Raw genomic sequence first — 14,847 nt, 5'->3', positions numbered from 1 at the left:
CCGAGGCAGGTGGATCACTTGAGGTCAGGAGTTCGAGACCAGCCTGGCCCGCATGGTAAAACCCTGACTCTGGTAAAAATACAAAAATTAGCCGGTTGTGGTGGTGGGTGCCTGTAATCCTAGCTACTTGGGAGGCTGAGGCAGGAGAATTGCTTCAACCCAGGAGGCAGAGGTTGCAGTGAGCCGAGATCACGCCACTGCACTCCAGCCTGGGCGACAGAGAGAGATTCCATCCCATCACCATCCCCAACCCAAAAAAAAACCCAAGTGAGTTGAAATGAACAGCTGTTTGCTAAAATCTCACTGAGCATACAAAGCAGCAAGCTACCTGTGTAATGGAATATATCACAGAGGAGCAAAACTTGCATTTCTGAATTAATTGTAATAGCAACAAAATATCGCAGGAAGTTGAATTATTATTATTGTGAGGGTTTAAGAAATGACATTCCTATAATTGCAGGTGGGGGGCCAAGCCATAGAATTTTTTTTTTGTTATTATGACCCTATTTTTATGCTGTGACCTACATGGCCTGGCCAAACACAGCTTACATAGATTCCTGTTATGCGTATTTCTGGGGGGTTGATGTAACTGCAGATTTGTAGGTAGATACCCGTTACTGATAAAGGCTCAGTGATCTCTTAATGGCCCCAATCCCATGTAGCAGATATTTTTTTTCTGTGCTAAGATTCACAAATTCACTTAATACCAGAAAACAGTAAGAGGAAAACCCAGAAAATCTTGGTTAGAATTTAATGCTACTTCTAGGAGGAGCTCTGTAACCTACAAATATTGGGGACTTGATCTGATGTGACTGAGAATATGGAAGGATAAATAAATTCAGGCTTAAAGATAATCTTTTAAGTGTTGTTTTCTATTTGTTTGTTTTTTTATAAGTAAGCTTTACCAAAATCATCACACCAAGAAACTGCTCAAAATATCTGCTCTTTTTTCCATCTTCATATACTCATTAATGCATAGGACGCCAGAGCAGCAACAGTCCTTCAAGTGATCTCATTAAACTTCTCTTATCTTAGAGCAAGTGATGAAACTGGGGCCCAGAGAGGAGAACTGAGTTGGCTGATTAATATCAAATCTAGAACTCAAGTCTCCTTACTCCTTGTTTAATGAGTTACTCCTATACACTGTTCAAGAGAGACTCACTTGGAGGAGATTGCTAAAGGTACAGGTTTCCTACATGAAACCTGCATACCTACAGGTACGCAGCTCCAGGTGCTCAAGAAAACTTCATACTTTTAGGGGTCTGAAAGAGAAGGGAGCCCATCCTTTTCCTTTCTAGGTAGGACTGGTAACTGAATTTTCTACATTAAAAATATTTTCCTTGGGGGCCTGGGTTGAAACCTGGTCCCTTACCTGTAGCTGTGCTGTTGCTGCGAGCATCTTCTGCCGAGTTTGCAGCACTGTGGATGAGGATGAAGATATTGGTACGCTTTGCCTCAGCCACCTTATATCTTCCCACATACAAGACAGCTGCAAAAGAAGGCATGCAGTCATGTCATCGTCCAAGCCAGTACATGATTTAGGTTGTGGCATCAAAGCAAAGCAGGGAGAAAGAAATCTGACCCCTGATGTTTATTCTCCAGTCCATTTTCAGACACACACGAAACAACTTTTTGATCTCTGTCCAATTGGAAAAAGATCTGAATGCTAATGAAACGGTCAGATCCACATTTTAGTCTTTGCCAAATGATCCCATAACTCAGAACGGTGGAGACACGTTGTGACAGGATGCAAGCCTCTTTGCTTTGAAAATGTAGTGCACACGTTACTTTGGTGCTTTTTAAAATGACATAGGGCATACTAGGGCTGAAAAGGACCTTTGAGATACTTTATTTCTACCCCAAAACTTTGATCGCTGGAGACCCCTCAACTAATGTTTCAGAGATTTTTGTGCAGTAGTAACATTGGTACAAAGTAGGGAAAAATGAAATCAGGACTTAGTATACCTTCATGAACCACAGAAAATCTTGTGTAATAGAACTGGTGTGAGAGTCATCTATTTCAACAATTGGTACTTGATCTTCATTGGTGACTAAGATATTGTCTTTGTAATAAAATATAACGGCTATGTAGAGTCCCCTAAAAAGAAAAGGGAAAGTAAAAGCATTGTCCTCAACCATCTTGGAAAAGTATTTTTTTTGGACATGACAAAAGATGAATTTAAAATATACCTAGGAATGTATTCCTGCTAAGTATCACAAGTTCACTAGTTACAACTCAAAAGAGAGAAAATTACTGTCTTGCACAAATTCTCAGGAGAAAAGTGAACTTTATTGTTTTGAACACAAAAAAGAAATTTCTACCAAGTTTCCACTCAGAACCAAAACCAGCGCATTCTTGAAAAGTTAAGATTTCCTGAAAAAACTACATAGAACCCACCGTTTTAAGGTCTTCACAAACTTGTTTGAGGAATGGAACAGGTGTTTCAGGCTCCTTGAGACTGACTGCTTGCGGCCTGTGGTTTGTAATTTTGTATTTTCTGGAATGTATTTTAAAAAATACAGTATAAATTCCACTGGGCAGATCAACACTCCCAATTCCGTTTTCCTACCTTCCTGCCTTCCCCTCCCCCATCCCTTTAGTGTCACTTATCCTCAGATTCATGTAGGGATTCTGCTCATTCATGCCTATAAGAAGCTCTTGTAGCCGGGCGTGGTGGCTCTTGCTGGTAATCCCAGCACTTTGGGAGGCCGAGGTGGGTGGATCACAAGGTCAGGAGTTCAAGACCAGCCTGACCAACATGGTGAAACCCTGTGTCTACTAAAAATACAAAAATTAGCGGGGTGTGGTGGTGCGCGTCTGTAATCACAGCTACTCAGGAGGCTGAGGCAGGATAATCACTTGAAACCGGGAGGCAGAGGTTGCAGTGAGCCAAGATAGTGCCAGTGCACTCCAGCCTGGGCAACAGAGTGAGACTCTGTATCAAAAAAAAAAAAAAAAAAAAAAAAGAGGAAAAAAGAAGCTCTGGTATCTTGAGATGCCAGTGGTTAACTCAATGAACAACTCCTCAAAAATGCTGGAGATAAGTAGTCTTTATAACTGCAGAGGAGACCACCTAGGTGTTCTGTTGATACTCTTTGCTTTGAAATTTTTGATTTATTTTAAGGTAGGATAAAAAGACATGGAATCAACTCCTTTGCCCTTCTCCCTACTCCTGCAATTGCCTTCTAATATTCATACAATTCTCAATGTTGGTAAAGCATTCCCTGTAAGTCTACATATTCCGTTCATTTTTTTCATTGTAAAATTAATATAAGCACATTACAGAAAGTCTGGAGAATAGAAAAAAAAGAGCAAAACCCCACCCATATCATCTCACCACTTCTGTATAACCACTGCTAGCATTCTGGAACAGTTTTTTTCTTCATTGTGTATATTGGTTTACAAAAATGGGTGTAGGGATGGGTATGATTATCATCCTCATTATTCAGAAGAAGAAACTAAGGCTGAGAAGTGAAATGAATTGCTCAAAAAGTCAGTGCCTGGGAAAACAGACATTCATTAACTGGACAAATATTTATTGGGCACACTACCATGCATCAGGCTCTGCAGCTACAATGGTAAGCAAATAATTCATTGCTTCTGTTCAGGTCTTCTGCTTATAACATGGAGCTTGCCCTAATAAGGGTAGTAGACTTCCTATACTTCCTATAACAGCCTTTGCAAATAATATTGCATGGAGCTGGACTACATAATCACTGATTTTAACTCTCATATTCTATGCAATGAAGGGAAAATGAGGTTGTTGGTATCACCATCAGACTGCTGACAGACATGTCACTGGAGATGAGAATATGGTCCATATGACTGCTGTTAGGCACAGAAACCTGGACAGGTGGCCCATGACTGAGGGCCAGTGTGTCTTTGGCTATGATTATATAGGAACAGCTGACTGACACAAGCATTCATGCCAGTTTCAAGCTTATGTTGGTAATGGTTATTCCTTGCAGAACAAAGCAAAATCATTCTTTTTTCTGACTTGAACATGAGTTTGGCTGCTTGGAAATAATGCTGCTGGGACTTCCAGTTAAATATGGAAGACTGAACATATTTATTACATATTACCCTTTCCTCAAACCTCACTAAAAGCAGACTAGAAATTAAGAAAAGAAGGAAACAACACAAATTTTTAGAGACAAAGAGATGGGAAAGGAGACAAAAGTAAGTAAATTTCAGTAGCTGGAAAGCAGATGGATAGAAAGATTTAAGACTTGAGACAGATGAAGTCGAAGACAGCAGTGGAGAAAGTTCAGAAGTGATCTGATTCACTCCATGGTCTCCATGGCTGCTGGAAGTGAGGGGTGAGTGTGAGCTAAAAACAAGGAGGATTTGTGGAAGCCTGCTCAAAAAGTAGTTAGACTTCTTGATCTCCTCCTCTACTACATGACTGGACAAATACCTCTTCCCCACTCTAGAAGAAAGCTAGTGGCTTGTTCTCTGGAAATCAACAGACAGACAAACACCCAAAACAACAACAACAGACATCTCTGGAGTGGGAGGCATCAGGTAATGTTGAAAATGGGATGCTGATGATGGTGGCAGTGTACCCCAAATGGGCAGATTTATGCATAAGTTTTTATACATAATATTTCCCTATAGGGTTCTCAGAACACTGGTATCCAAACTTATACCTTCCAAGCAGGACACTGGAAGAAATTTCTGTGGAAAATTTGACCAGCCTAAGAGAACGTACCCAAAGATTCTGACATTGGGGATATCCCAATGGAAAGGTGGTGCCAGGTCACCCTACAATGAATCCTGTAAGTAAAGAGCCCTACGCATGTGCTCAGAACTTCCCAATGGCTATTGATTTCCCTTCTCTGAAATCTGAGCATTCATTGAAGGATCACCAGGCAGTTGAGAAAAGCATCTAACATGAAATACAAAGGCCAAAAATTAGTAAACAAAAGACCAACTTACAGAAAAGAGAGATTATTCTGAGGAAAGAAAATATAAAATGAAATAAAGCCTATCATTAATATTCTGAGAGGTAAGAGAAGACTTGCATCCTTATAAAGAGAGTAAGAGTCTATAAAAAGAACCAGAGAACAAAAGAGAGCATTGGCAATTAAGAACATGTTGTCAAAAGCTGAGAAACCCAATAGAAGGCTTAGCAATTAAAGCTGATGAAATCTCCAAGAAAGTAAGGCAAAAGGATGTAAGGATGGAAAGTAGAAGAAAAAAAGAAAATAAAATTAAAGGACGAATGTAGGAGAACCAAAATCTGAATAACAAGAGTTCTAGTAAGATAGAGGAGAGGAAAAGAAGGCAAAGAAATACTTAAAGAAGTAATTTAAGAAAATGTCTCACAATTGAAGGGTATAACTTTTCATGTTGAAAGGACTTTCCAGGTGCCCAGTATAACAGACAACAGATGCCTTAGTACATCACTGTGAAATTTTAGAACACTGGAGTCAAAAGAAAACCTAAAACCTTCCAGAGAGGGGAAAAAAAAGGTTTCATATAGAACCTCTGGAATTAGAATGACATCAGACTTAGTCCTGAAAGCTGGAAAACAATGAAACAATACCTTCAAAATATGAAAAAAAAGGATTTCAACCAAGAATTCTATACTCATCCAAAACCTTGAATAAATGTTAAGTAGAATAAATACACCTTTAGATATACAATTTCTCTGAAAATTAGTTCCCAAGCCCCCTTTCAGGATGCTGCTGGGGGAAAGCTCCACCATGCAATACAGAAAGAAGGAACCCAATATTGGAGAGTGACAAGAAGAGTCCTCAATATGGTAGCAAAAGGCAATCCAAGGGTGACAGTTGTACACTAGGCAACAAGTGATCAGTCTAGACTGGAGCAGGACAGAGGACTCCATGAATGTTTCCTTAAGAAGATGCAATAGAAACACCTAAAGCATCTGATTATATTGAGAGAAGACTGATTTAATTCGAGAATAGTTTGGGGATTAATTATTATAGCCACATAGAAAAACAAGCAAATGCACAATAAATGATTATTAACTACAGGGAAACAAAAAGTTATCCTGGAAAGAAAAATAATCATATGATTTGTCATTATAATGTAAACGGTAAATACTGATTTTACTAAAATTCAATATACGTATATTAAGAGATCGAGAAGATAGGAACTATGCATGCAAATAAGGGAGGGGTGGGGTAAAAAGAGATGCATCATTACTTTCTTTAGTGAGGTAATGACTAAAATTGAAAAACATTATTAGAAATATGAGCACGTTATTTAGAGATATGGGGAAAATACTAAAAGAATTAGCTAAAGGTTAAGAGGTTATCTTTGAGGAGGAAAAAAATGGAAGAAGGAAGAAATTGCTTTTAAGAAAATAATAAAACTGCTTTAAGTGCTTTACTGAAGTCATTCAATCCTTAAACAATGAATGAATGAATGAGGTATATGTAATTATTATCTGCATTTCAGAGATGAGAGAAATGAAGCACAGAGCCGTTTAGGCAGTTTGCTCAAGGTCACACAGCCAGCAAAAGTAAAAGTACAGCCCAGATTTAAACTCAGGCAGTCTGGCTTCAGAGACACATTATAGTTATATATAGCTCACATAAAAATGAAGATTAAACTAAAAAAATCAGACTAAAAATAAAAAGAGAAAAAATAAGAAATACTGCTACCAGTTGGGAAAAGGGCACATGCAAGCATTAAATAAATATTCTAGGTCTGGTCACATGGTAAAACTGTACTTTGGAGCCCTTGCGGTTGGATGGGGCCATGTGACCACCTCTGGCCAATGAGTTTTGGGTGTAATAACATGCAGAAAGTCTTGCCCATATGAGACCTTCAAGAGTTTTTTTTTTCCCTCTCCTATGGTTGCTAGCAAATATTTCCAGAGAGAGGATGATGACAACACGGAGAACTCCCAGCTGATCAGCGGTAAATGCATGAGGGAGAGATAAAGGTTTGGGGAATCATTTGGTTACTGTAACATAGTAGGGTTCACCTTGACTGACGCATGAGTCTAAACTAACTTTTCTCCTAAGAACCCTGTGGCTTCTATACTGTACTTCTCTACTTGGTTTGGAGCTCTGGAGCAACAGTTCATTTTCTGTACTCTGAATGCAGTAGTTCCCTGGCTTGTAAGTGCATGGAGCATAGGAGTTTACTTCATTCATGTTGGCAGGTCTAGCCCCTACTATGTGACCTACAAATTACATAGTAGGCAGGGTTTCAGTTACTCTTGTTTTGCAAGTTGAATAATTGGATAATAATATAAATTCATCCCTATAGGATATTGCTAAGATGAACACGACTGTTGTTTTAATATTGGAATTCATTGTGTACGTCAGTGTACCCACCTTGTGAACAATGAAGCTTGCTTAACATCTCCCTTGAATTTTCATCCCTGTACTAAGCATGCAGATCAGCTTTGGCCAGTTCTTTAGCCAAAATGCAGAAATTAATGTAGATGTTGGTACCTCCTATTTAGGATTTTAGTAGGAGAAGTGATTTTTATTATTACTCCCATATTTGGAATATGTTATATAGTTAGTGAGTCATTACAGGGTCATTACATACAGTACAGTCACCAATTACATTTCAATTCTATGGAATATCCATAAAGTGCTGAGGATGGAGAGTGGCCCCATTCTCAATGGGAGAAAAATAAGTTACAGTTTGCCAGGGAAAGACACTGTGTCAGGTGAATTTAATGCACCTAATTTACTCTTCATAGCAATCCCGCAAGATAGGTAATATTATCCTGACTTTGCTGATCAAGAAGCTGTGGATCAGAGTGGTGAAATCCTCTTCCCAATAATATACAGCTTGTAAGTGGTAGAATTGGAATCTGAAATAATTACTTTTTCTAATTGTAAAGTTGGTAAAAGTTTATGTCCCCAATAAACCACATAGTATTTCAATGTATTTGAATATTTTAAATAAAATTTTTGTAATAATAATAAAAAATAAATAATAATTTTGTAATTCTCTGTAAGCAATACTTATATTATCCATCATTTATCCTTCTGCATTTAGGGTTATGTTAAATTGTCTTAGATTCATTCTTTTTGTGTGTGTATGAGGTAATTTATTTTGGCATATTATAAGTCAGCATTTCCCAAAATTTGTGCTTTGGAATACTAATACTGTGAAAAAGTTTTACATGGCTAAAGAAGTTTTGAAAATGCTTGTTTAAGCAAATGTGATATGTCTGTTTATTAGAGTCTTTAATATTCTAAAGTATATTTTAAATTTCTAAGAGAAGATGTAGAATTCAACATTTCCAAAACTTACATGACAAAAGAACCTTTTTCAGCTGAGCATATTATTGGCCCACTGATCTTTGGAACATACTTTGAGCACTGTTTGAGTGTCCAGAGTATATTTCATATAAAATATATTCCTTTTTGGAAAGTTCTACCTTATGCCTTACTTAAATCTTTCCTGATATTGTGTGTATATTTACATTGCTCTGGGGGAAAAGCATGTCTATGACAGAAGTTGGATGGAAACTATAGAAACAATTGGGCCATCTAGGCAATCATTTTTTGGTTATTAGATAGGAATCCAGTGGTAATGGGGAGAGGATGAATCCTCAGATAATATTAAAAAAACTTTCATTCTCAAGAGTAGTTTCAGCTTCTCCCCCTCTGATTAAGACCAAACACACAGTGGCTTAAGAATTTCCAAGAATCATCTGTCCACTTGCTTTGTTACCTTTGCTGTCACACAGGAACCAATGGGCAGGGATGTGATGGAAAGGCAGAAGATGAGAAAGGAGCTTTGGTAACAACTGGCCTGGTTAAATGAGCCCTCGATAACTGAGAACTAACTAGACTTTGGTCAGTGTGGAATATGGTGAAGGTCCTGGTCTGGGTAAAGACTTCTTAGAGATGTGGGAATGGAAATCCCACTTGGGTTTCAGAGCTACTCCATGCATATTTACATATCCTAATGAACTGGTCATTAGAAGAATATTATTTTCTTCCAAACACTTGTCCTCATTTCTAGCTAGCGCCAACATTGCTGAAGGGCGCTACTGTGATAGCTGTGTAGTAATTGGGAACAACCTTTTGCTAATGCTCAGTGTGACTTATCTATAGCAAGCTCAAACTCAGCGAGTATCTTAGTTTCAACTGTGGATTATTTTTTCTTTTAAAAAATTTGCTATTTTTAGAGCACAGTGGCATGATCATAACTCAGTGCAGCCTCGAACTCCTGGGCTCAAGAGATCCTCAACAATAGTGGATTTCTTACCCAGCTGTCCCAGCAGTGCCCTAAATCTACAGCGCACAATGGAGTTAGAGATCTGATGCGGGCATGGAAAATGAAAACTTTATGTAGGCTTTAATTCTTCAAATAAAACTAAGTACCTCTTCCACGAATCGTTACACAGATCAGAAATCTGACCCTGTCCCAATTGAACAGCCCAAGTAGAAAAGAAGCTTTTAAAGCCTTCTCAGAGATTCTCTGGGTGTAGCTAGTGAAAGTCTAGGGAATATGTGCTCTACTTTCCTGTGAACAGTGGTACAGAGGAAGATTAAAATTCAGGACGAGGTTACAGTTCAGTGCCCAGTCCTGATGTAAGGGTGCGGGACAAAAATGAAGTGTGTCAGGAAGACTGGACTTAGAACCAGAAAAATCCAGCTTGGGGTCCTGATTCTGTCTTTTCCTGGCATTGTGACCTTGGGGAACACCACTTAGCCTCAATGGTAATTGCCAAAATGAGGATGAAAATGAGATACTGGGTGTGAAATTGCATTGCAAACTATATTATTAATAAATATGGAGGCTTATTATTATTGTCGTTGTTATAATTGGTTGGGCTCCTGCAGGGATACTCGGGGGATTTTCCTTGGAGGCAAAATGTTTTTGGGTGAATGTCCCAAAGAACTAGCCCCACTGAGGAGTCTTGTGAAGGGACAATTCCGAGAGAAGGGAACTCATGGCAGCTGCTGTTTTTCTTGTGCTTGTTTTCAAACCATTCATACGGAGAGAGGGAGAGGGAAAGGAAGGGAGGGAAGGAGAGGGAAGTCTCTTCTGAAGGGTTAAAGCAAGATAGTGCTGTAAAGTGATTCCAGATGTACAAATATTAATATCTCTCTCCCTGATGAATGAGAAGGTATGACCCAGTTAGGAAACTGCTAAAATTACCGGCGCCACCGAGACCTCAGCTGATGGCCCAGCACAGATTTTTATCCTTACCCCGGCAACTGTAATGCTGATGAAGGGCTCGGACCTGCTGCAGCAGACCTTCCAAAACTTCACTCTGTCCCTTGTGTCTGGGCTCTCTGTCGTCATAGTCTTTCCAGTCTATTGAACAAAAGAAATAAACATAGTGAAATTTTAAAGCAGGGGAGGCCTCTTCCTTGCCCTGCCTCAGGAGCCGGAGTTTTGCTCATACTACCCACAGACTCCGCGGATGAGCACCCCGCACATGCAGAGCAAGCGGGTGATACCAAGGATTTGGAAGCTGCCATTGTTCAGAGCTCTGTGCAAAACAGTAATTGTGGTTGGTTTCTTGTGTCGGGCAGTCTTAGGGCAAGAGAAAATGGTAATCGAAAGCCAAAAGAAAACAGGAATTTGGGAGTCCAATCTCACCTCTTCCAACCCCTTCTCCCCTTTTAGCCTTCTATATCCTAACCAGTTCCTCTGCCATCTCTCCACTGAGCACCCCGGGTCTCAACTGGATTTTCACAGTAGGAAAGAAAGGGGTGGGAATGTGCAGACTAGATGAAATCCACAGTCCCAGTGCTTTTATTGTAGGTTTCACACTTTTGGCCAAATTGACATTTCTTTCCAAGGAAAGAGCCCATGTCAGATGCCAAGAAATGGAAATCTACATTTTGCTCTAATGAATGTCTGCTTTGGTTAGCTGGCACAGCAGCCCCTGCACATACTCTGAGCCACCAACCACCCTGTCTGCTCAGTCTCTAAATATACAGTATTAGCTTACAAGGCAAATTTAAATTGCAATACCCACTGAGATTTTTCTCCCCCTTCTATTTTCATTCCGTTTAGCTATAATGATATCAAGAGTAATAACCCATATGGGACTAATGTCAAGATTGTAATTCTGCTGTCTCCAACTCTCTTGATTTTTTTTTTTTTTTTCAGCAGGTCAGTCATTTCAGAGTCCATCCCTTCTTCCTTCTATTTTCTTTCCTCCAGTTTTCCTTTCTGGAGGAAAAAACAGAAAGCAACAACTTAATGTCCTTCTTAGTTGAGATGCTTTCTCTAAAATTGCTAGTCATTCTTCCCCAGAAAAGCCAGTTAGTTCATGAGTGTATCTTGGGCTTAAATTCTAGTTGAACAAGTTTCAAACTCCTTCCCCCACAGATTTATTTTAAAATATGGGGGTCTCTTTCATTCAGAAATTTAAGTAGATGTCATGACAGTTAAAGTTATGTAAAAGCGTTCCATAGTGGTTCATCCAAGGCCAAGGCATATAGCACAGTTAGGAGGACCATAGGTTCTGAAGTCAGGTAAACACAGGTGTGAATCCTGGCTCCTACAATTCCTAGCTCAGTGTCTGCAGGCAAGTTACTTATACCAACAGGGCCTCTACTTCCTAACATGAAAAATAAGGATAGTGTCTACTTTGCAGGATATTTGTGAGGATTAAATGAGAGATATCTTAGGTATCTGGCACAATGCGTATTACATGATAGGCATTCTGTAAATATAACTTAAAAGGAAGGGAATTCACGACGGAAACACCATTTCTTACCCTATCAGATGATTACCTATGAAGAAGGGGGCCTCAGAGATTTTCTGATCCTTCTTCCTTTCCACCTTCCCCCATGTACCTGTCTTTATGTTTCTTTTCAGGAGACCGGGGCTGATATAACCAATCCAGTTGTATATGACTCAGCTTGTTAGTGGCATAGCCAGGGCAATAATAACATCTCCTGACCCTCAGTATATTGCTCATTTCATATACCATGGACATGCTTTTTATTTTTGTATTTTCTCTTGGGAAGGAAGGTCAGAAGCTTGGTTGGAGTGTGTGTGGCTTGTGGCTTAATTGTGGTCAATGCTGGAGACAGGAAATTGGCATAGGTACCTTTTGTAGAGTCTTTGTTCCTTGTGGTCAAGAACCATGACTTAATTTCTCTTTGCCTCAGATTTTTTCTTTGTAAAGTGAGGTTTTTCTTTTTCTTTTTTTCTGAGAAAGAGTCTCGCTCTGTCACCCAGGCTGAGGTGCAGTGGTGCAATCTTGGCTCACTGCACAACCTGTGCCTCCCAGGTTCAAGTGATTCTCCTGCCTCAGCCTCCTGAGTAGCTAGGACTACAGGTGTGTGCCAGCAGGCCCAGCTAATTTTTGTAGCTTTAGTAGAGACAGGGTTTCACCATGTTGGCCAGGCTGGTCTCGAACTTCTGACCTCAAGTGATCCACCTGCCATGGCTTCCCAAAGTGCTAGGATTATAGGCATGAGCCACTGTGGGCCTGGCCTATAAAGTGAGGTTTTTGTTTTTGTTTTGAGACAGAATCTCGTTCTGTTGCCTAGGTTGGAGTGCAGTGGTATGATCTCAGCTCATTGCAACCTCCGCCTCCCGAGTTCAAGCAATTCTCCTGCCTCAGCCTCCCTAGTAGCTGGGACCACAGGCATGTGCCACCACGCCTGGCTAATTTTTGTATTTTTAGTAGAGACAGGGTTTCACCATGTTGGCCAGACTGGTCTTGAACTCTTACCTCAGGTGATCCACCCACCTTGGCCTCCCAAAGTACTGGGATTACAGAGTTTTTAAGTCTCTTTTTAGTTTGTCTGAGGTTTAAGAAAACAAAGCACCATCTGGGGCACAGAGCAGACTCATTAAATGTTGGTGAAGCATTGTGAATAGAAGCATGATGGTGTTCAGGTAGGATAAGATAGGAAAGGATTTTTACTGGAAAGTTCAAAAATGTTTGAGGAAATAAACACTCGGTATCCTTTAGATCGTTTTTAGCACCCCCAGAATTGGAGCACGGTGAGAATAAACGTGGCTCTCATAGATTCCCAAAGTCCATTAGGAGTTTGTTCTCTTAGTTGGATGAATGCATCTGAAGTGCTCATGATAAGATAAGCAAGGTTGTGTGTTTGAATAAGACTCCTAGGTGGCTGAATTACTACGCGTCCCTGAACATGCTAATGCATTCTAAGGAGTGTGACTGCTGCCATCAATGCGAGGAGAGCTGAAAAAGGCCTGTCTCTTTCAGCCCTGTTACATCAGAGGCGAGCTCTGATGACTTTATAATACATTAGAAAATTGCTAAAGCTAAATTGCAGCCCAAGTGAGCACTGGACATAATGCCAAGGTTTTTGGAAAGAATGAGTTTTTCTCATAGATGTTTGGAAGGTTCTGACGGCTACGTAAAATAGGAGACTTTAGGGATGAGGGAGAAAATTGAAAATATATTAAGAAATCAGGAACCTGACAGGAATAAACTTAGTGTGGTAGGAAAAGAGCAGATTATGTCACATAATACAGCTCACTGTTCTGGTAATGAGACACTTCAACTGTGACACAATGCCGAGCTTACATTCACTGGCGATATCGGGATTTTCCTGATCGTAACTCAGACAAGCCTGTCTGGGTCCTTTTCTCTTGTTATGTACCATACCATATAACATAAGTCTATAAAAACACATTAAGGCCTTTTGTAAAAATATTTTAAAAAAAGGTTTTATAGCCTACTGGAACATATTACCAAATTTCCAATTACCCTGTCATGTTAGAATACATTGTCTTCTAGTAAATATCTGAATACCGACATATGTTACATCACAATGTCATACTCTGTTTATAAATAGGAGTGTTCTTATATTGTTCCTCCAGAGCGATAGGGCATGTCTGCAACAACTATAACCACATGTTAGGATTTCAGTTCTTTGCCAGTTATCCCTACTAATCAAACATACCATTTTAGAAAGTGGTTGCTATTTGATATGTTAATTACATATTTGATATGTTGCTATTTGATATGTTAATAAGTGACTCCTCCCAGTCCTGAACAACTATTCTGGTCTTTCTGGAGATGGCACCTCAAATGGGCTATGACAGTGTCTGAATGGAACGTGCAGCTTATGGAACCTGAGCCTCTGATCTTTATCAGCAAATGCATCTATATGCAGATCAGAACTTGCATTTGGAGTGGGGTTCCCCACACACCTCCTCGCTTTCAGGTCAACTGAGACTAGCATTTTGTGCATTTTCTGTCCCTCCCATAATATACACACACTACTGCCCATCCCCAACATGAGATTGGTTCCTTTTATCTTAATCTTAGAATTCTGTTTGTGTTTCTGGCAAATCTTTGGTAAAAAGACAACTAGAAATAAATGACTAGAAATAAAAAGATGACTAGTCCAAATAAGACTAGAATAATGAAGCCATCAAATGCCAGGAGAGTCAGGGACCTCAGGGATCTCAGGCATCGGTGGTCCAAGGTCCTGTTTCACCTGGTGTAGTTATCTGAATCCACCAGAGATGGTAGTCAGGCACAGATGGCTGGCTCTTAGTCTTCCTGATAGCAGGGCACTAGTTACTGTAGCATCGGAGACATGCCAGGTGACCAATTCAGGCTAGAATCCTGGTTCAGCCATGTACCAGTGTTGTGACTTTCAGAAAGGCAACATCTCTGAACCCCAGTTCAGATGCTGGGCTCTGTGTATATGTGCCTCTATGTTTATAGTTCCCTCATCAGTAAAATGAGCCCAATAATAAAAATCACCTCAAGAGGTACGTTACGAAGATTAAATTAGTTAATCCATGTGAGGTACTTAGATTAAAGCCCTCCATATAATGAGTCTGATAAAGGTTATCTCCACTGCTGATAGAGATGCAGATGATAGTGACAATGATGCTTAGTTGCAAGACAGAAACAATGATGAAAGATTGCTGCA

At 39.8% G+C, this 14,847-nt stretch overlaps 1 protein-coding gene across 2 annotated transcripts in view; it reads right to left on the bottom strand.

Moving 5' to 3' along the window:
- Window positions 1-14,847, bottom strand: part of ANKFN1 (ankyrin repeat and fibronectin type III domain containing 1) — a 354,475-nt gene that overhangs the window by 57,074 nt on the left and 282,554 nt on the right. For both annotated transcript variants that reach the window (XM_030827987.1, XM_030827986.1), the window contains exons 11-14: window positions 10,166-10,273; window positions 2,399-2,498; window positions 1,966-2,098; window positions 1,373-1,489 (exon numbers count right to left, since the gene is read on the bottom strand). In XM_030827987.1, the coding sequence (XP_030683847.1) occupies window positions 1,373-1,489; window positions 1,966-2,098; window positions 2,399-2,498; window positions 10,166-10,273 (458 nt within the window). The remainder of the gene's footprint in view (window positions 1-1,372; window positions 1,490-1,965; window positions 2,099-2,398; window positions 2,499-10,165; window positions 10,274-14,847) is intronic.

Source organism: Nomascus leucogenys, chromosome 14 (genome assembly GCF_006542625.1).
Source record: "Nomascus leucogenys isolate Asia chromosome 14, Asia_NLE_v1, whole genome shotgun sequence".
Classification (NCBI taxonomy): domain Eukaryota; kingdom Metazoa; phylum Chordata; class Mammalia; order Primates; family Hylobatidae; genus Nomascus; species Nomascus leucogenys.
Note: the sequence above shows the minus strand (reverse complement) of the source record. Positions and strands in the feature narration are given on the sequence as shown.